This window comes from Eleutherodactylus coqui, chromosome 2 (genome assembly GCF_035609145.1).
Source record: "Eleutherodactylus coqui strain aEleCoq1 chromosome 2, aEleCoq1.hap1, whole genome shotgun sequence".
Lineage (NCBI taxonomy): Eukaryota > Metazoa > Chordata > Amphibia > Anura > Eleutherodactylidae > Eleutherodactylus > Eleutherodactylus coqui.
The window spans coordinates 262,984,829-263,008,129 of record NC_089838.1 but is presented as its reverse complement, the minus strand read 5'-3'; the positions used below and the strand labels follow the sequence as shown (position 1 = coordinate 263,008,129).

The 23,301-nt window shown below is 43.1% G+C and overlaps 1 protein-coding gene across 1 annotated transcript in view; it reads left to right on the top strand.

Moving 5' to 3' along the window:
• MEGF11 (multiple EGF like domains 11) overlaps positions 1-23,301 on the top strand; it is a 412,570-nt gene that overhangs the window by 270,772 nt on the left and 118,497 nt on the right. The window contains exons 9-10 of the mRNA XM_066592915.1: positions 7,465-7,677; positions 9,575-9,749. Coding sequence (XP_066449012.1) covers positions 7,465-7,677; positions 9,575-9,749 — 388 coding nt within the window. The remainder of the gene's footprint in view (positions 1-7,464; positions 7,678-9,574; positions 9,750-23,301) is intronic.

The window sequence follows — 23,301 nt, the reverse complement described above, 5'->3', positions numbered from 1 at the left end:
ATTTATGTTGCCTTCACTCATTTTTACTACCCTGCCAGGTGTTGATATCTGCTATATGATATATGTATAATGTATAGCGGTGAGAAGTGCTGTATAATTGGAATAAAAAGTACCTTTATTTAAAACCAGCAAGTGACGCGTTTCAAGGCTGAAACCTCTTCATCAGACAGCTGGACTGAATTACTAAAAATATGACAGTGAACCGGTTTGTCGTAGTGTAAGATTATCATGACCATTGGTGGCTAGCAGGTGACAAATCATGGCCATCTTCGACTTTCCCGAGTGACCATGACTTGTCAACTGATGGCCACCAATGGTCCTGATCAGCCTACACTTTGGGACTATGAGAAACGGATTTGCTGTCAGATTTTTAGTCATTCTATCTAGCAATCGGATAGAAGTTGCAGCCTGAAAACATGCTACTTGATTTTGAGTAAAGCTACTATTAGAGATGAGCGAGCACCCAAATGCTCGAGTCCACGTTATTCAAGTCGAGCTTTTCGTAAAATTTGAGAGCTCTACTCGAGTAATGAACCCCCTTGACTACAATGGGAGTCTCAAGCATTTTTGTATGTGGGACGCCGGGTCCCGAGTTTTTTTTTTTTCCCCTAGGTTCATTCTCTCTCTTTCTCCCCCCTCCCTCCCCCCTGCCTACCAGACAAAAAAAATTGCCAATGACGTGCGCTGCGTCACGGCGGGGCCAAAACAGGCATGTCACAGCGGGAAGGAGCCAAAAGCTGGGGCGGGGTCAAACGCGGCTTGATGCTCATTCGAGTAACGAGCACCATCGAGTACGCTAATGCTCGAACGAGCATCAAGCTCGGCAGAATATGTTCGCTCAACTCTAGCTACTATGTGTTCTGATCATATGGCACTTTTCCCTCTCTCTATTCATACCCCGAATTATAGGTTGTGCCAAACCCTAGTGTTTTCTTCTTGTCTCCATTCTATATCTTGACATTGGGTCCACCAACAGTATTAGGCAAGTTGCACCTGCAACTGAATTTTTCATCCAAGCCACTAAACATATAGGAATTGTTCTGGGCCGTTGGTCCCACCTGTTGCTTTGCCTTATTTTTTCTAAACTATGGAATGCCAATTGACACTTGAGTGGGCCATTTGGTGGGTGGAGTTCTCAGTATTTCAGCCTTCATAGAAAGTCATAGAGATGTTATAATCTAAAAAGCAGTCATACCAGGTGCAATCTCTTTTGAAATATTAGCTCAGCACACAAATTGTCTGTCTACATAGGACCTTGACTCAAAAGTTCATAATTTGCATAATGCAGATTTTACTTTTTTTGTAATTTTTCCCTTAATGGCTGATAATCCATTATTCAGAAACACAGAGCTCGTAGTCGTAGGGGATTAATTTATGAAAATTAGCCCAAACGAGTAGAACATTTGAAAATACTGGTGCAACGATTCACATTTCAGCTCTCATTTTTGGTCATTTGAAGAATAAAAGAACCATTTATATGGGCAGCTTCTTTACTTTTCCTTTACTCTAGTCTTGATAAGTCTCCATAATATTTCCGAATGTTTACATTTCTTTTATTGAATGCAGCACCATGTATGTTTTTTTATTTTTGAGTAAATCGACTTCTGACTCTGGAACCAACAAACCGATCACTGGTCAGACCTCAATAGAATATTGTGGATAGTTTTGGGAAGCGGTGCTCTAAGAATGCCTTCACACCTGTGATCGCGATATCGCTGTGTTTTTTTAACGCAAATGCCAATAGGAGTTTCTGATGTTAAAAATGCATAGCACAAAAATCACAAACCACAAACTTGCGATTTTTGCACAATGCTTTTTTAACATTAGAAAGTCCTATTGACATTCGCGTAAAAAAAAAGCAGTGATATCATGATCACAAGTGTGAAGGCACCTTCAGAAAGACATTTCGGAGCTTGAGCGGATTCAGAGCTTGGCAACTAAAGTAATAAATGGAATAGGCGAAATACCCAGAGAGGATATTTAGTTTAAAAAGATGACTGAGAGGCGACCTAATAACTATATATAAATATGTCTGGAAACTCTGTGCCTGAGGAAGTGGAGATGGCAAAATCAGTGAAGGAGTTAAGAGGGGACTAGACGTCTTTTGGGGGCTCTACGACATTCAGGATAGAGACACTAAATAACCAGCGGGGTTGTTGATCCAGGTCGTGGAATCCGGTAGGAACTCAAATGCTGATCCAGGGATTATTCTGATTGCGATTATGGAGTCGGGAAGGAATTTTTTACTCCAAAATGGACTAAATTGGCTTCTGCCTCATTGGGTTTTTTTTTTGCCTTCCTCTGGATCAACAAGGGGGGGTGGAAACAGGCTAAACTAGATGGGCATTTCTCTTTTTTCAGCCTTGCATACAATACAGGGATATCTCCTAGGAGGACTGTAACTGTAACAAAGGGCGCTCTTTAGATTTCTACACTGACATAGGAAGTTTTTTTTCACTTTAAGAACAGTAAGAATATGGAACTCTCTGCCTGAGGACGTGGTGATGGCAAATTCAATAAGAGTTTAAGAGGGGACCTAATGTCTTTATTGAGCGTTACAATATTATAGTCACTAATTACTTCAGAAGGCTCGGCGATCCCGGGATTATTCCTATTACCAGATTGGAGTCAGGAAGGAATTTTTTCCCTTAAGTTAGGAAAATTGGCTTCTAACTCATTGAGGTTTTTTCCCTTCCTCTGCATCAACATTTTGGGTTAATAGGCTGAACTAGATGTATATGTGTCATTTTCAGCCTTACATACTATGATTCCATGACTTCATTAAATCTGCAACCTCATTCATGTTGTATAATTGAATTGAGTCTGTTGGGAACAATTGAGCATCTGATCCTTTACCAAAAGAGAATGGCCTCCTCATAGGTGACCTCCTTAAGCACCTTAGGGTAAACTTACACGTGACAAGTTTGTTGCAGAAATTTCTTGTGACTTTGTGACTTTTCAGAATTTTTTCACCACCCTCCCCTTCTCAGTACGAAAAAAAAGGCAGAGCTTGGAAAGCAGGGGCAGGGCTGCCAATGTCCAATTTAGTACACTAGAATTTATATTAAAAACTGGTGTAAATTATAGCATAAACTTATGCCAGGTTGTACCTGGTATAGATTTCCAGAGGGGGGCATATAGGTGGCTCAAGAGGAGACGGACTGTATACATTTGGTACAACTTGTTCTTATAAAACTAGGTCTTAGGGTTCTTCACACGAATGTATGTGAAATTGCGCGTGCTTTGGCGCAAAATATTTGCGCTATGAATAAGGTACATTTGCGTGCATATCGGCACATTTTACTGTACTTTTTACGCATGCAGGGCATGTTCACATAGGTGCAGGACACACCTTTGCCGTGATTTAAAAGGCTATTTAGCCTTATGAAGTCCAGATGTGCTCTTTTTTAATGGAATTGCACAGCATATTGTGTACTTGAGTGCATTTGCGCACCTCTCATAGACTTCTATGGGGACCCTTGGTCTTCACAAAAATAGAGCATGCTACATTTTTTCCATGCATTTAAAATGTGTGCACAAGGGGGATTGGGAATGAGCCCATTGATATCAATGGGTTCTATTCTCTGGGTATTGCATGCAAAAATTCTGCGCACACAAATACGTCCATCTGAAGGAGCCATTAGATAAATGTGCCCCATGGATTTTTGCAAACATCACTCAGATGAACTGAATAGTTTCTTCTGCAAGAAAATCTGCCTTGTGTGATTATTCCCTTACCTTGTTTCTAATCTAAGATACAATGTAAATGCACATCTGCGAACCACTTAGGGATTCCTTACAGGTTGTTCCATTGTATAGCAGCCATACATCACAAGAACTTAAATTAAGAATTTGCAAGCACTTAAACACAAAAAAGTTAGATTTAATAGTTTGCCTTAAATTTTATGGTGGAACATGGTGAGACTTTAAAAGCTTTATTTTCCTTTATGGGAATAAACAGGGTTGTTTGTATCAAGAGGATTGGTGATTGCTTTCCTCCTTGATAGGAAGGAACTCATGTGGATACATAAATTACTAAGACTCCTTCCACTTGGTTTAAATATTGATTCAGATGTTCACACCGTTTCATAAGTAATTGACGTTATGTATGGAGGCACATGCACACATGTTTCATTCTCCTCATCGTCACCATTCTTTTTGTCTTGACACATGGTTATTAATCGATGTTAAGTTGTGTGTATTTCAATGATTCTTCTTTGCATTTATGATAGAACTCTTGTTTTGATGGTGGTTCCTTAACGGTAAAGAGCATAATTAAACCAGGCATGAGATAAAGTTGTCCGTACAGAACTCAATGGTGTAGCCTGATAGGCTGAGCAGGCCAATAATGTAGTACGGTAAGAAGAGTATATAGGACATTTTTCTCACCTTTTATCATCCGTGATGCCATTATGAATCATTATCAAGAAAAAAACCTGAAAATGCTGAATAACTGAGGTTTTCTCCATAAAAACTGAGACGCCAAAATTTATCTGACAACATTGGGGTGTTTAGGAATAATATTTAAGGTCCCTGGGTATCTTTTTTTTTTTTGTCCTCAGCCTTCACAACTTTTAAACATGGAAATATCCTTGACTCAGTATGTTGGATTCAGATGACCGTATATAGGCTCAGTTTTCACGCCGAGCCAATATACGGTGTCCTGATCTGCAAGGAGGGGGGAGGATGGAAGAGCCAGGAGCAGGAACTGAGCTCCCGCCCCCTCTCTGCCTCCTCTCCACCCCCCCTCCGCCCCTCTGCACTATTTGCAATGAAAGGAGGCGGGACAGGGGCGGGGCGAAGTTCTGAGAATTAGCCCCGCCCCCGTCCTACCTCTCCCCATTGCAAATAGTGCAGAAGGGCGGAGAGGGCGCAGGAGCTCAGATCACTGCTCCTGGCTCTTCCAGGCTCCCCCCCCCCCCTGCAGAGAGAGACGACCTATATCGGCTGGGCGTGAAAACCGAGCCGATATTCGTTCGTCTGAATCCAGCCTTAACCTGTACACAGCAATAAAAAGTAAGTGAACGCTTAACCCTATTGAGATGCTATGAGATGACCTGAGGAGGTTGTGCATGCAAGGCATCCCAGAAATCTTGATGAACTGAAACACATTTGAATAGAGGAATGGTTCAAAATTCTTGTGCAAGTTGTATTTGCACCTACAAGAAATGCTTGTTGGAGGTGATTACTGGTAAAGGAACATCTGAAGGTTATTAAATTCAAGGATTTGCTTACTTTTTCACTGTGGATATTTAGTCAGAGTGATCAAAGACATGAAGGCTACAACTGTTTATGTGTTATTAGATTGTGTTGTTCTATAATTGTGACTTCAAGAACAAACAGACCAAATTTTATTACCTTTACATCCAGCGATTATGACGTGAATAACCACTGGAAACTCTGAATTCGGGCAAAAGTTGTCCCATGTAAATGCAGCCCCCAACAGGCAATGAGCGATTTCTCTTTTACCTCCTAGAGTCCCTTGGTTCTTATCTAAGGGCATCTGCAGATGGGCGATTTTACTCGTGTTTTTGCGAGCACAAAACGCAGAGAATAGAACCCATTGATTTTAATAGGTTTCCTCGTATTCTGTGTTTTTGCACTCCATTTTCGCATGCGCGAAAATATATGAGACATGCTTTATTTGTGTTTGCACACCCAAAGCACCATAGGAATCTATAACACTAATTAGGCTGCACAGCCTGTTCAAGTCATGGTGCGGGTGTGTCCCATGCTGATGTGAACGGGCCAAGCAGCGCAGAAAAGCACAGTAGAATACGCGGATACACGTGTGATAGCCGGCGATAGCGCTCCCTTCACAGCGCTATTATGTCACAATACCGCGAGGGTATCTACGCCTACGCTTGTCTGCCCTTACCTGAAGACCAAACGACTACCAGCCAGTGTAAACAGGCAGTCATTGATCTTTGAATGGCTACCTGTTTGCAGTAAATGGAGGCCGGCGGCCACAAGAGATCTCAGGCCACCCGACTTCCATTCTCTGAACAATATTCGTCCCGTGTAAAGGTGGCTTCAGTTATCATGCAGCAATCCAGGTTATTCCAAAGGGTTCACTTACTTTTCCCCTCACTGTGAATGTTCACTCAGTGTGCTCAATAAAAGACATGAAGCGTACAATTGTTTGGGTGTTAGATAGTATTTCTGTGCTGTGTGTGACAGACCAGATTGTCCTGGGACAGATTTCCCCCTATATTCTGTGTATATTAGACTGCTTCCTTGAGAGGACCGCTGACCCAGAAGAGTATTTTGCACTATGCTTTTGGTGTCTATCTCCTTCACAAAAGCGTATCTGTTTTTACGCTCTCTTGTCCACACCGTAAATTCGCATGAATGGACATTTTTCGCGATCAGGGCAAGAGATAATTAGTGTTTTTTCATCCATTCACACAAGTGGGTGTGACGTTTAAGTGAAAAAATACGTTGCTGCCCAGAAAAGCTTCGCCCCGCTTAAATCCTTGGAATGATTTCAAAAGCCTAAATAGAGGCACCTGTAAGCTTTTCGCAGCGCTCGACACTGCTAAACTGGCATATATTGGTTGAAACATAGAACCAGAAATATCTCTTTACCCACCATATAATCGCCGGCGTGGATTTCGGTCACATATGTTTTACTTACATTTCTTTACGGTGCAACGTTTTTACGCAGCGTAAATTCGCACGTGTGAACTAATGCATTGGAAACCAATGCCTCAGATGGTCACGTATATATCGGCCAGCCGTGAAAACACGGCTACATAGCCGCGTATATACGCTCGTGTGAATAAACCCTCAGAGTGGTTTCACGGCATAGTACTTCCAATAAATGATTTGCTTCTTTACAGTTGTCAACTATTCCATTTTTCTAGTTGCAGCTTTGTAGATTAGATCTTGGAAAACTTTGCCCCAAGAAATGTTCTTGTAACTATGCGGTTATTCATTCAATTTGTGTAAACTTGTCATATTATAAAAGCAATCTGATATGCAGGCAGCATGTTGTAGAGCAGCAGAAGCTGAGCAGACTGATATATAGATTTGTGGGAAAAGATTCAATATGACTTGACATTAGTAATCTAAATCCCTGCTTATTCTGGGTTTAGCAGTCCAGTGGGCGGTCCTAATCTGTCACTGATAGCTGTCAATCACTAATAGGACCGCCTACTGGACTCCTAAACCCAGAATGAACACAGATTTAGATAAATACTGTGAACCTATACTGAATCTTTTCTCATTAAACTATATATCAATCTGCTCAGCTCCTCCTGCTCTATAACATCATGCCTGCAGATCAGATTGCCTGTTAATGTGACAGGTTCCCTTTAACAGTCTTGTGATCTGAGCTTACTGAGTATAGACGTTTTGAAGATAACATATGTGTCATAGTATTATTATGTAAATAAGTATTATTTGAAATAATTGGCAACTAGAAGGCCTGATCTCATTCTTGTTCATTTCCATGATGCACAGGTGCCAAGAGGAATGCCCCGTTGGCACATATGGTTACCAGTGTGCTGAAAGATGTGACTGCCAGAATGGAGCCAAGTGTTACCACATCAATGGTGCCTGTTTGTGTGAACCAGGCTTTAAAGGCATCCTCTGTGAGGAGCGTGTGTGCGCCGAGGGACTCTATGGACTGAAGTGTAACAAGAATTGCCCATGTAACCTGACCAACACCCGTGGGTATGTATGCTGGGATCTGCAGAGCATGGATATCTCCCTTTCATTCAATTTTCTTTGTGTTCAATGAAAAGCAGCCTGCAGTAGGAAATTCTTTATACTAAAATCCCTCCTGAAACCAATAGATAGTGGACACTTTTAGTAAATGTACTAGTAGAAAACTATTGATATTACTCAATTCCCTTGAGAAGTAGGAGAAATCTGATGAGATATAATGGCTTCATGCCAATAGAATTTTTAAAGGGCCACTCCGGTGAATTTTTTCCATTTATTATGTAATTAGCCCCCCAGTATATATAAGTGAGCTAGTGTTACCTTGGTTAGTTATTATCTGAAACTCCCAGCCTCTTTCTCCTCGGATGATCATGTGATCTCAATTGTGACCCTTACTTGGGGGTTATGTGTTCAGTTTCTAGTCAGTTTCTCAGTCTGCGTGATGCTGTTGCATGGACCCTTCCACAGAAACTGCTTGGAGGGCGGACACAGACACCCCTGGCACAGTTCCTGATGATGAACACCCAGCTGCTGTCACACTGTTATAATAGAGGAGATCACATCTCAGCCTCCTGACTGTATACGTATGGTCTGTAGCTTACATACACATGGTAATGGCAGTGTCTTCCCTGCAGGCGGAGATGGCATAACCTCTAGCTAATACTGTACTAATGCATCATGGGACAGGAGGCTTCACTGCATGGAAGAGACTGCAATACATAGAATAGACCTTCAGAGTGTGACAGCCAATTAGATGAGGGGGACAAAGATGGAGAAATATGTTTTCCCTGGAATGGCCCTATCACAGGATGACAAAAGAAGAAAATCCACGAACTGAACTTCCTGATGAACCCAGTTTAGAACAGACTCACAGATTATTCCGTTTGCAACAAAATTTAATTTACTACTTTTTGTAGAGCAATTTATTGGCCTGGTTCATATTACTTTGTTATATGCAAGAGCTCATCATGAAGAGCATTATCAAGAGGCCACTACTCCATTTACAAAACGACAAATAGACCCCCGTTCCCGTGATCGGTAGGGGTCTGACTGTTGCGTAAAAAGACATTTTTGTATGTCTTACTTGGAATTATTTTTTGGCCAATGATGGCCTTTAGCGCACAGTGTTAGCTGTATAACACCTGCAAGTGATAGCACGAGCATACCTCCCGAGTCCAGCGCCATCACTTGGATGCCCACTTACTGCCGTGAGATCGCAGAGTGAGAAAGGGTTATAAATACATACCACAGGCCCTTCTCAATGTAAGAAAACCTAATCCCCTCCACATCCAGAATTGTCATCTGCCAACCACTTCTTCCGCTTCCAGCACAAACATCTTCAGTCCACGGCTTTGTAAACAGTGCGGCGGAGGAAATAATTCATTAACGACTCTAAAAGACTCTCTAGTGAATAATTATAATGGCCAACCCCAGATTTCAGCCTTATTGGTAAATTGAATTTACTAGTGAAAGTGGAAATTTACGCAGATTTAAACTCACTACCATCACATATATTTGCATGGGTTTTTTTTTCGCCCCCCTTGAATTATCGGTGAATGTTTATTCTTCAGTTTCTCATTTAGTTGAATTTGTGTTTCCCCTCTGAGCAGGACGCATTAGGAGCCTCCAGATTGCCTTAATTTCCTTAGTGCTAGTTTGCTTTAGCTCAGTTCCTCTTTGCAAAATAATCCCTCACTTTCTCTATACATTTAAATAATAGATTTTTTCCCCCCAAGGAGCTGGGTTTCAGCAGATGAATGAATTACAGGGTTACTGCGGGTGAATGAATTGCAGGGAGTAGGGTCCCAGCCTTGCCGGCCGCTGACACCACGATGTATTGTTTTAATTACTTCTCCCGCACACCCCACAGCTCCATGATGACAAGTCTCTCTCTCTTCTCTCGCAGCTGCCACCCACTGTCTGGGGAGTGTACCTGCAGGGCAGGTTGGAGCGGCCTGTACTGCGAAGAACCATGCCGGCCCGGCTTTTACGGGGAAGGCTGCCAACAGCTGTGTGCCTGTTACAATGGAGCGGACTGTGATGGGATGACTGGCAGATGCCTCTGTGCTCCGGGATACACAGTAAGACAAATCTTAAGGGTCACTTTTTACTTGCTTGTTTCTTCTAAACTCCTTGGCTCCTAAACCAGATAATTTCAGCATTTACACATCCGTGATCACTGTTTACCTCACTATCTATTATTCGCACATACCATATAATATTCCGCTATAATGACAGGTTTTCTTAAGCGTTGGAAATGCTACATTGTGTTTTCATTGTATTCTATATATTGCAGCTTATTGTAGCCATAGGAGCTGAATTCTCTAAACTGCTGAGACCAAATCTTCTTTCCTAAAGATCTTATCTGATATTTTCCCGAATATTACAAATGTCTGTAATACTCCGTTTCCAATTTTTTTTTTCCTATTGTTTACATTTATAGTTTTATTCCCTTGTATATTTATTATAAGAGACAATATGCTAAGGATTTATTTCACTTTGAACTGATTTTTTATAGCCGGCTTATTTTCTTACATCTTTTTCCTGCAGGTTTCATTCAGGAGATAAGAGGTTTTGATAATTAACCTATGCAGGCTTTGCAACTCTGTAATCCATGGGTCTCCTGGGGAGGGTTTAAATTGGTGAGATTGGGGCTTGAAATCTCTAATTATACACCCCTGATGGTAAACTTTGACAAATTTACCCCCAGCAGGGCCCTATTCAGGAACGCGAGCTACCATGATATATTTCATCGAAGACCATGCGGTGATATTGTAGTAGATCGGTTGAATTCGAAATGGCCTGGATTGAAACAATTGTGCACGCAAGCTAAAAGACGAGGAATATAAGAATATCCCTTGGTTCTGGTTGCTATCTATTGTCTAGCATTGGTTAATTGAATTTTAGATTGCAAGCTCTGTTTTTTTGTTTTATTCCTACACTTTTAAAAAATAAATGAGCCTTCAGAGTATGTCCCCCCCCCCATGACTGCGGCCTCATTAGTTCTTGTAAAGAGTCTGCACCCCTCCTCTTAAATCTTAACAAGTCCGAAGTGCAGGACACTCATGTTTATTTGCTAAGCTCAGCTGTTGGCTCGGAAAATGCTGCAACTGCAGAAAAAATATCCAGATCGGCCCACGGAGTTCAAATGCCACCGTGCTGCGAGCGTCTCAGGAGCAGGGACTGGCTGTACTGGTCTCAGTCTTCACAAATAGTCGCTGCCCGTACCATCTGCCAGAACCACTATTCGCAAACACGTAGATGCAATGGGCTTCCTCGCGTTGCTATTATTTGCTAGATGTCATTGTCATCGCGATCTGATTCTTGCACATCTGCTTTGTGTCACGGTCGTCACAGCGGTGCTACTTCACTAGCCATCTTACTTAATTGTTATTCTCTATTGTGCCGCTGTAGCACACCGGTGTGATAATATGATTATAACACCTCGTAAGACAAGATCCATCTCTATTTAGAGGGTGATTCACATCTATTGTAGGATCCATACCGTCACTTTTCAGGAGGCTGTAAAGACGAATTGTAGAGTTATCGCGGGAATGGTTCAACGATCTGTGATTCACATACGGGTGATTTAGGGATAATTTGCTCTTTGGTTGCGGCAATGATGATAATAATAATGTCATTTTGTTTCCCGCGTGGATAGATATGTACACTGAGGATCATGACATTATTAAGGATGAGCCAGTCAACCTGCCACATCTCTTAAAATACAATGGGGGAATCGATTAGCAGATGATTTGTTTAGATTCCTTGAAAGGAAATCACTAACGATTCCAATCAATTTGCTCTATGTATCCGAACAGTAAGTAGATCACAAATTCATGTGCAAAGCAACGGAAAACAAATTTGGGAAGGGGTGGGGGTTCAATTTGCTTGAGTCCAGTATAAATATTTTCTGCCATGCTGGTCACAGACAGATTGGTTTGGCCAAAGTGACTGAATCATTTTCATGACTCGCTAAAACAAAGCAATCAGTGTGGCTAACAGATGGCGCATCATCTAATGGCTGCAACTCTTGGCAATGCCTAAAGCTGCCCATAGACATAAGAGCAAAGTCAGCCTAACCTACCTATTTTGCTGTGACCTGCTGACTATCTTATGTGTACGGAAGTGTGCTGACTCTCTTCCAACAGATAATGTCAAGAAAAAGAAGGATTGGGCATGCTGAACCTCAACATGCCTGATCCTTTGTACTCAAGTGAGATAAGCTGCCAACCAGTTGCTTGTGGCAGTTACTTATTCTCTTCTCTCACTTGAAAATATATGCATGCTTAACCAAACCAAAGGTGTATGTATCTGGGGTCGGAAAAATGGCTGTCAGGTAAACAAGTGTTTGTCCAGCAGCCATTGAGGATACTCGGTCACTTTGCATGTAATCCGATCAATTTTTGCAAGATTATTCAAAGGTGTGTTGGGAGGTTTACACAATGATGTCTATTAGCGTGAATGCAGGACATTGTGGTGAGGGTCACATAATTACAGATATTTGGTGAATTCAGTCGGAGTTTTTTTTGTTTGGCCATAGAGATCTCAAAATTTTAATTTATCCCTAGCCACATGTATGGGATAACTTTATCATCAGTGGGGATCTCACCACTGAGACCTCCACCAATCCTGAGAACAAGGGTCCTGTTTCCCCCTCTTCCCGTAATTACAGGGATGCTACTCCAACCTGCAGTGACTTCACATCGAATGGGTGACGGCTGCACATTTACAGCTGCCGTTTCGTTCACTTCAATGGGGCTGATGGAAATTGCCAAGCGCTTTTACCTCGGTATCGCTGGTAGTCTCATTGGTAGTGAATGGTGCAGTACTGTACATGAGCAGCCATCACTCCATTCAATCTCCTCATTACAGGAGTGCAGTAAGCCTGCAGTAAGGAGGATGGGGGAAACAGGAGCCCCGGTGAGACCTCCACCGATCATAAAAGTATTCCCTGTCTTGTGGATAAGGGATAACATTAGATTTTGTGTTAAACCATTCAACATCCATTCAACTGCCCATACAAGCTTCATTGTTTTTTTCTCACACCGGGGTCATTGATGACTCTGTAATACCATTTATAACAGTTGACTGCCAACTTCTCATGTGAAGTAATGTCATTTTTACAATTACTATTATTTATTTATACAGCTCTATCGGTCTCTGTAATACTTGGTGTAACGCATTGTAAAAATTAAAAAAAGATGTGGTACGGACAAATGAAACCAGGGTTTGCAAGATATAGCAGGTAGGAGCCATGCCCATACAAGCTTATAATCTCTAAGAAATAAGGAATAGATACCAGAGGTCAGGGAAAGGAGTAGCCAATTCTAGTCATGTCAGTTGGAGTTGTTGGAATATCAGTTGGGAGCAGGGGCGTAACTATAAAGAGTGCAGGGGATGCGGTTGCACCCGGGCCCAGGAGCCTTAGGGGGCCCATAAGGCCTCTCTTCTCCATATAGGGATCCCAGTACTATGAATAAAGCATTATAGTTGGGGGCCCTGTTACAGATTTTGCATTGGGGCCCAGAAGCTTCAAGTTATGTCTCTGTGCAGCATGGTTTAGGTATGGGTACGGGTACAGATACAGATAGAGGGGGGCCTCAGCTCACGTTTTGCATCAGGGCCCCTGAGCCTTTAGTTACGCCCCTGGTTGGGAGACTGTTTCCTTTGCAGAAGAGATACACTTTCAATGTACATTCAAAGGTTCCCAAAGAGTGGAGAGGCATAAGCGAAGTCTTATATGCATAGGGCAATTATTCAATCATGTTAAAATATTTAAAGCATCTAATGTATATGGGGGCATCCCCACTCTCCCCAAACGGCAGATATCAGGAGAGACAAGGATAGGGCAGTTGGATTTCAACAGACTCAATCTTGTTAAGCCAATGCCATATGAGACTGGCAGCAGCTTACTCCCTTTTGAGAACACATGCACCATCGGCCGAGTTGAGCATACATTTGTATGGGGCAGATAAGAGAGATAGCTGTCTTCTGTATGTACTTTGGCCATCAGTAATCTAAAATGTATGGCCTGCTTAACTTTATTGACTATTCCATGAACAACATAGGCATGTGCTCATAATAAGAGAACCAGTCCTCGGATTATGTACATACACATAGGTAGTGTGCTGGATGTGTGGAGCAATGTCTTTGAGGACAGACAGCAAGGGAATGGTAAGAAAAGTAAGTATAAGAGAAGCATCCCTGGACTCAGGACAGCATTTACTATGAGATTGTTACATTCGTCCATACCATGGGAACTGCAACCTACGCTGAAGGCAACAAATTTTATGACTGGGAGTTGGGGCGTGCATACATAACTGGCCACCAACATCAAACAAACAAACCAGATGTGCATACAAACATCTACGGGAAAAACAGGGACATTAGACCCTACAACACCCCGGATGACCTGATACTTATTAATATACTAAACAACCAAACAGATGGAAATATTTATAAGTACGCATGAGGTCTTGGTTTGTCTTTTGGCCAAAATACGTAAGCTCACAAGTGCACGTCAAGGGCTCTCGTTGACTTGTGAGTCCCTACTCTAACAAGACAACTATATCACAGGAAAGGGGGACCCTGCCTACAAGTGGGACGATTGTCCTGATAGGGACGGCCCCACGCTGGAACTTGGGGGCCAACTGTATCGCCCTAGATGGTAATGAGCAGGAGCTCCAGACAAGGAAAATACAACATAATACATACTGAACATAACAGTTCACACCTAGTGTAGTCAACCCCTACAGAAATACACAGAACACAACCCTGATCACATCAAATGACTGCAAAGTAAAGGGAACTCCATACATAACAAGTCATAGTTCACACCTAATGTAGTTCACACCTTTAGACATACACTGAACAGGACCTTGCAGGGCTCACAGAACGTACAGACAGGGAGATCCAGTGTCCAGATGATCTTCCGGGAATGTGGGGGAAACAACTCAAACAAACAGCATGCATAACACAAACCACAAAAAAACTGAGTGGGAATGATGTAAATGGATAAATGACCAGCACTCTCTAGAAAAAGGGGCTGGAGCTTATCTGCACAGACCAGTGGTGATTGGCTGCTTGGTGCAATCCACACACCCAGCCAGCTCAATCATCCCACACCTTTGGAAGAGTGCTCCTGGTAACCCATTGAACTACAGGTCCCAGGAGCAATACAAAGCTCATAACTTCGGTGTATGTAACTCATAGGAGATTACAAATTCCCTTCATGGAACTTAACCCCTTAGTGACCAAGGCCTTTGATGCCTAAATGTGCACATTAACATTTCACATTTTCAAAACAGTACCTTTTAAAGGGTTAATATTTTTTTTTTATGCCTATTTTTCTTTTAATTTGTGGCATAGATTGGGCTCTCTTCAGATACCAGGACAGGGCCAATACCTTTTCATTTTATATAGAGAAAAATAGGAAGAAATTGTATAATTTTCACATTTTCTTTATTTATGTATTTGTAATTCTGTGTAATAAAATTTTAAAAAAAACTAATTTAATTAAGAAAAAATCTTCTTACATTCCTGTACATAACCATACCAATTATGTATACTCCAATTAACTTATCCCTGTAAGACTTGGGAACAACGGTCCCCATATTTATTTTTTTGTTTCGCTGTTATTAGTTGGTAATTCGGCCCCCTTTGACTCCTACGTTTATCACTTTTCATTGCTGAGAGCTGATCATTACAAGTCCTCCGTCACTTCATTAGGGTTGAACCGACAAAGTGCAGAACAATATCTCTACTGGCAGAGGGCTATACAGCGAGATTTGCCACTAAGGCCTAATGCACATGGGGGATTTAAATAGTGGAATCCGCGGCGTGTGTCTGCCTTTGGATTACGCAGCAAATATCGGCCATAGCATGCCATAGCAAAGTGATTTTTCATGCATCCGAGCAGAAACCAAATGCGATTTCCACTCACGGATGAGAAATTGTAGCATGCTCCATTTGACTTCAATGGAAGCCGTCCGATCCACGGCCCTTCCGCAATTGGAGGATGGGCTTTAAGTGGAGGATGTGTATATATACGTCCTAGGTGCATGGTCCATCAATAGTTAGGACTTATATTTACAGACGTTGACATGATGGGGCTAATTTGTATAGCCTGGAGTAAAGAAGAGAAAGATGGGACGTGATCAAAACCTCTACATATGTTACATGTTTAACTAAGATACTAGAGGAAAAAATCTAAATGTAACAACAAGAGGCCCAATCTGAGATTCGTTGAGGAGAGATCAGAAGCAACATCAGGGAATATTATTTTACTGAAAGAGCAGTAGTGCCTGGAACAAACTTCCAGCAGATGTCAGAAAATCTACAATATGTGAATGAAAGCATGACTGGGATAAGCATGCACTCACCAAAAAAATAATGCACCAGGACAGAAAGGTAAGATTGCTGCAAAACTCATCTGCCTGAGACATAACTGCATGATATGTAAATTATTGCAGTTGTGGGCTCATTAGACACTGTGCTTCCCCCATTGCCCTACAACAAGGCTCTCGGAGGCTACTTTTGTGTAGGACACCTCTTGTTGACAGATCGTTGACCACTAGACATCTCTATGACGTACTCAGACATTTTGCCCTGTTAACAGACTTTTAGAGCGGTCGCATCGTTGGAATGAGAGAAGCAGGATGGTCATTTCCATGAATTATCCGCCATTTAGGCCGTTCTGACCAAGCAGTTCAGGAGTGTTGGCAATAGTGATTACATAAGGTGAACAGACTCTGAATGGCCCAGGCGACTAGTAAAGAGCAGATTAGTTGTCCACCATCCAGACACAGCTGGCCTTCATTACAGAACCCCATCTCTGCTCGGACCATTTCTAGGTACTTAGCAGAAGGAAATTTTGTGCCATGGCCCCCATTATATGTCCTGCCATTAATGCCTCAATACCGGGGCCTTCATTTGAAGTATTGTGAACAGAAAGCCTAGACTGCTACGGACTACAACAGTATCATCTTTAACGATGATTCCAGGTTCTGTTTGGGAGCCGATGACGGCTGTGTGCATGTCTGGAGACCTTGGGGTGAGCGCCTCAATCCTACAATGACAGCTCAGCGATATGTTCAGGACATCCTGCAGCCACATGTGTTCTTCTCATGGCGGTTTCCAAGAGGCATCTTCCATCAGGATAATGCTCGGCCGCACATAAGGGTGTCACAGGAATGTCTACACAACATTGTCAACCGAATATGAGAAGCTTGAGAAAGGCTTCAGTTGAAGCCGAAACGTTGCCAGTTACTGTATTTTCACATGGAGGAATAAAATTTGATCTTTGCTGAAAACATCAGATGCTGCCTGGTATGCTTCTCATATTCGGTTGATTATTTGGGTTTTTGATCCAGACCCTTACTGGGCTTTTGCATTCTACTCCTCACTGTTTGTAACAGGAATTAAGGGAACCATATTGGATTTAACATACAGAACCTGTAGGCCTCATTATACATCTAGGATAAATTTTCCTTTTGCTCTGATATTGTAATCACTTCTATCAACTTAACAATCACACAGAGAAAGTTTACTTCCATTCTGACAACTGCTTCTAGGTGCATTATTTTTTCTGTCAATGAGTGTATATTCTAAGATGAAGGTAAAAGCAAACAATTTAAAGGCAGTCTAAATGGACCATATGTAAGGTGACCAGACATCCTGCTCTGGGACCCTGTGTTCCGCTTTACCCCGGGACCCCAGCGGGACAGACATTTTTCCCACTTTAGGGACATCTGGTCACCATTAAAGTGATTCCCAGACAGGGTGCCACAGCTCCCCGGCTGGTAATCACTCTGCAGCATCGTGGATGGATGGATATACTTACGGCAGTGTGTGCATCCGAGATCTTCCTCCCATGACGTCTTCTCCTTGGTTCCGCTGGAGAAGAGGTAAGGAGAGGGGGCCCTGTGTCAGGCGCGCACACTTCCGCAGCACTGAGTAGAGGAGCAGCGGTGTTCTGAAGATGAGAAAGTAAGTATATGGGGGGGCTCTATTACTACTGGGGCTACTGTAGGGGGGTCACTGTTACTACTGAGGTCAATATAGGCGACTCTATTAGTAATAGTGTCCCCTATATCAGCCCCAGTAGTAATAGTATTAGTACTGAGGCAAATGTTGGGGTCACTATTACTACTGAAGCTACTATAGGGGTCGGCATTACTACTGGGGCCATTGTGGGAGTTACTAATACTACTGAGGCTACTGTCGGGGGTTACTATTATGACTGAGGCTACTGTGGGGTTCAGCATTACTACTGAGGCTACTGTGGGAGTCAGCATTACTACTGAGGCTACTGTGGGGGTCACTATTATTACTGAGGCCACTATGGGGTCACTTTTACTACTGATCCTACTGTGGAGGTCACCATTACTACTGAGGCCACTGTGGGGTCACTATTACTACAGAGGCCACTGTGGGGGTCACTGTTACTACTGGGGCCACTGTGGAGGTCACCATTACTACTGAGGCTACTATGGGGGTCATTATTACTACTGGGGCCACTGTGGGGGGCACTATTACTACTGAGGCTACTGTGGAGATCACAATTAATACTGAGGCCACTGAGGGGTTCACTATTTTTTTACGGGGTCCGAGCTGACTTACGGTATGTTTACACGTGGCAGAAATACGTACCAGAAATATACACTGCAAATTCTGCAGCATTTCTGCATCTAAAAAACAATGGTACAGATTTTCATGGAATCGTAGAATGGTAGAGTTGGAAGGGACCTCCAGGGTCATCGGGTCCAACCTCCTGCTCAGTGCAGGATCACTAAATCATCCCAGACAGATATTTGTCCAGCCTTTGTTTGAACATTTCCGTTGAAGGAGAACTCACCACCTCCCGTGGTAACCTGTTCCACTCATTGATCACCGTCACTGTCAGAAAGTTTTTTGCTTCTAGTCTTTCCTTGTGCAAATGAGAATAGGGCTGATCCCCCTGCACTGTGACAGCCCTTCAGATATTTTGACTGTAAATCTATTTCCTACTATGCAGCACACCCCGGCTTCCAGTTCCCTGCAGCCTCGTCAGGTGTGGCGCCGGTCTGGTAAAGCCACTAAAGGCCGCTGGGAACCAGAAGTCGGGGAGCACTGACAGCGGGAAGCCTTCGAGGTAGGTGAGGGGGAGCGCCACATAGTATATAAGGGGAAATTAATTTGTTATTTGTATACCGCCAACTTATTCCGCAGCGCTTTCAGGTAATTTATTTATTACCCCCCACCAAGCTGGGTACTCATTTTACCGACCTCAGAAGGATGGAAGGCTGAGTCAACCTTGAGCCGGCTACCTGAACCATGCAGGGATTGAATCTGCAACCTTCAGGTTGTGAGCGAGAGCTTAGGACTGCATACTGCTGCCTTAATACTGTACGCCATATGGTTTTCCAATTAACATCCACACCAACGGTACAGATTTTGACAGTTTTTTTGGATGCAGAATTTGCTCCCTGCCTTTTTTTAAAACAGCCCTGTGCTTTTTATAACGACGGAGGTAAAATCATACATTGTGATAAGCCCCGCCCCTGATCACACCCCTCTGTCTCGCTTTGACCCTTGGAAAATCTGGTCACCTTACCATATGTGTTTGTTTTTTTGTGGCATTCTTGCAGGTCTCTACATTTCATTGATTGTAGTGTTTGGCATTCCAGCTCCTCCTTAGTCCCGCAGCGGCACTTTCCTCCATATCGGTCCAGTTTTGTGATATGTTGTGGCTCAGTATAGACTGTTGCTTGTACCGTCTCCTTACCGCTCTTCTCCTTATAGAATTCGTGCTGTACTCCTAGCTACCAGTTCCTGGACGCTCGGTGCTGCACTTCTCCGCTACATACCTTTACCACCCCTCCCTCTCTGCCAATCTCTAATGCCCTGCGCTCACTGCTTTCACCTTCTTTTAAATGAACTGCTTCATCTGATTCCCGTCAGTGTGTCTGTGGCCTTTACCCGGCCCTAATCAATGTCCCTTCACCTCGTTAATGAGGCTTTTATCTCCTTGATTTATTTCCAATAGGTCGTGTGTACAGCTGCCCGCTAATCCCAGTGACCTGTCACTCACTGTCCCTCCTGACCAGCAGGAGCTTGGCAGACACTTCAAATTCTCATTGCAACTGAAGCTCTTCCTAATTAGAATTGGGCAAAGGCCATGAGATGTCCCAGTTCCAGCTGTCCAACCACTCCCAGTCAGCAACCCACCTGCGCATTTTGTGGCTTATTGAATTCCGTACACTTGTATGGCACTAACCTCATCCAGCATACGTGGAATTAGACGCACCGAGAAGGTCTATAAGGCTTCATCTACACAAAGTGGTGTGAGCGAGAATTATGGAGGAATAGTGCAGCACAAAATGCACTGGATGATTTAAATATCAATAAATCTTGTTATTTGTATAGCGCCAACTTATTCCGCAGCGCTTTCAGGTAATTTATTTATTACCCCCCACCAAGCTGGGTACTCATTTTACCAACCGGGGGCTGCATTCACACGAATGTATATCGGCTCGGTTTTCACGCCGAGCTGATATGCGTCGTCCTCATCTGCAGAGGGGGGAGGATGGAAGAGCCAGGAGCAGGAACAGAGCTCCCGCCCCCTCTCTGCCTCCTCTCCGCCCCTCTGCACTATTTGCAATGGGGAGAGGCGGGACAAGGGCTGGGCTAATTTTTCAAAACTTAGCCCCGCCCCGTCCCGCCTCTCCCCATTGCAAATAGTGCAGAGGGGCGGAGAGGAGGCGGAGAGGGGGCGGGAGCTCAGTTCCTGCTCCTGGCTCTTCCATCCTCCCCCCTCTGCAGATGAGGACGACGTATATCGGCTCGGCGTGAAAACCGAGCCGATATACGTTCGTGTGAATGCAGCCTCAGAAGGATGGAAGGCTGAGTCAACCTTGAGCCGGCTACCCGAACGATGCGGGAATTCCACTTGTAACCTTCAGGTCGACTGTCTGCTTACTGTGAATGGAGGCGGGCGGGTGAGGAAACCCTCCTCGGCCGCTCCGTCCCCATTCCGGCAGCGCCGTGAGCGATGCCAATGACACTTGCTCCTGTGTAACAGCATGACTGGGCCAAGCTGTCGGGCATCATTTTTCCGACAGCTCATGCCTTGTAAAAGGACCTTTAGACTAATAAACAATTTAAGGTCTTAAACAGACAAACGTGTTTCGCATATTTTTTGAGTGTGTGAGAATCATGTCCACAAAATACGATGAAGTCAACCCATTGGCATTAATGGGTTCATTCTCATAAGCGTGTTTCTCACGCGCAAATCCTGCGTGCAAGAAGTGATAAGACCTGCCCTACCTTTATATGTATTATGCAGAAAGCTGCCATAAAGGTCTATGGCAGTTTAAAAAATCATGGTAAAGGCTGTGACAACCCTTGCTCATGCGCAAATATGCTCCGTTGTGTGCGTATTGGCACATATGTTCATCTGTGGAAACCCAATAGGAATGAGGGTCCTGCTCACAAGAGCTTACAATCTATGAGGAAATAGGGGTGACACAAGAGGTACAAGTTCTTGTTCTGTACAATAATCCAGTCATCTTGTATATGAATAGGGCAGTATACATAAAGCTGTATGAGTTGGTATATGTGTATGTACAGGCATGACGTGCATTAGGTGTAATGGGGGTACATGGTAATAAATAAAGGAATCTGCTGCTGAGGGAGAATATGTTTTCCCCTTAAATGAGGAAAATTGGGTTCTACCTCATTGGGGGTTTTTGCCTTCCTCTGGATCAACATTGGGGGGTAAGAGGCTGAACTGGATGGACATATGTCTTCTTTCGACCTTACATACTATGTAATATAGAAGTGTAAACAGAAAAGAGTTGGATTAGGCAATGTGTTACGCCTCCCCAAAGATGTGTTTTTAGGGCACGCTGAAAACTGAATGGGAGACTAGTATGGGAGAGCGTGTGCACGGTACTGTTTGAAGAGTCAGATGTTCAGTGCCAATCGCAGACTTCAAAGAAAGGCACTGCGGAAATCAGGCAGCGGGTGATTATCTAACCCTTTCCAATCCAATTTTGGATTCAGGATTTCCTAAAAGGCTTTCTGTTATACAACGGTGCCATCTGCTGGCTAAAGCCAGTGTGTGTGCGCCACAGAGGTTCCGACAACAGAGTGGCTGCCAATAGACGGTAAGAATACCCTGCCGGACGTCTTCTAACATTGAAGCTGTACAAGCTTCAATCAGAATGTAGGAAGACGTCAGACAGTGGATTGGAAAGGGTTAAAATACATCACCCGGCTCCCTGTCACCTCCCCTAACAGCATCATAGCTTAGTTTATAGCGCTGTAGGGAGGATATAGGTTTCCTTCAAATTCAATTCATTCGAATTGAATCTCAACAGCACTGAAATAGTTAAGAAGTAAAAATTTGTTTTTGCCTTTGTTTAGAAACGCTATATTTTCACCTTAGGGAGAGCAACTATACTATAAACTAAATAAGGAGACTCAAATGGCCATGCACGCTCCTCTGGGTAATATGCAAATAAGGGAGATGGAATAAATCCTCCACAGTGCCACCTATTGAAAGGCAGCATTGTTGGCACTGTGGAGGATTAATTTGCCTTTGTTTAGTTATACCTTTTACCAACTCAGCCAGGTGACAACCCATATGGACGTCAAAAGCCCAGCTACCCTTTAAATTTCAGCTTGTTTAGTTATCCTATTTGAGAAATGATACAATTGAAGAAAAACGAAGAAAAACGAACCATCAAATAGAGAAACATCTGTTTATGTAGAAGAAAAGTGTTCAAAACCATCCAGCTACTAGAAACAAAGAGAATTCTTATGTTAATTAGGCCTCTTCCGCCTGGGCGATATCTTTGTACGATTTTCTCGCACTGCGAGAGTGCGAGAAATCACATGTATGTGGAGCCCATGCTTTCATATGGGTTCTTCCACAAAAGCGATGTTTTGTGGCGTGAGAGATAGCGAGATTACAAAATCGTGGTATGCTCTATACAGCCGCGATTTGCGAATGTTTTTAATAGACCATGTTTCCTTATGCAGCCTCCTTGTTTATCGCATCGCACGGCACAAACTTGCGATTTTCATGCTATGCGAATTTAACATTAGAAAGTCCCATTAACCTTCTCGCTGCAGCAGCAATATCACTGTCTCCCGTGTGGAAGAGGCCTAAAGCACGTAGTGTCATAATAGACGAACTATCAGTGCATATGTATCAAAATAGCCAACTAGTCCAGAATAAAAGTAATAAAAAGTTTATTGAAAACTTTTTTGCACCCCCTTTACATAGAATGACTATTTGTAGCCAAGAGGGCATCAGGTTTACTGAATCTTCGCTTTTTATCCATCCTTGGTCCAGCATAGATTTTTCGATGAAGCTCTTGCTTCATCTTTCCCCATAAGGACTCCATCGGCTACATATCAGATCCTATTTTAAGCCAACCAAGCTTTAGTTGACTTAGCTGTATGTCAGGACACTCCATCTTGTTGAAAAATGAATTCTTCATCATTAGTTTGAAACTTCGGAATAGAGGGCAAAAGATGTTCAGCCAAAATATTTTGGTACATGTGTGCAATGATAGTATTCACTATGAAGTGGAGACTACAAACGCCTTTAGCTGACATGCATCCACACGCCATTACAGAAGC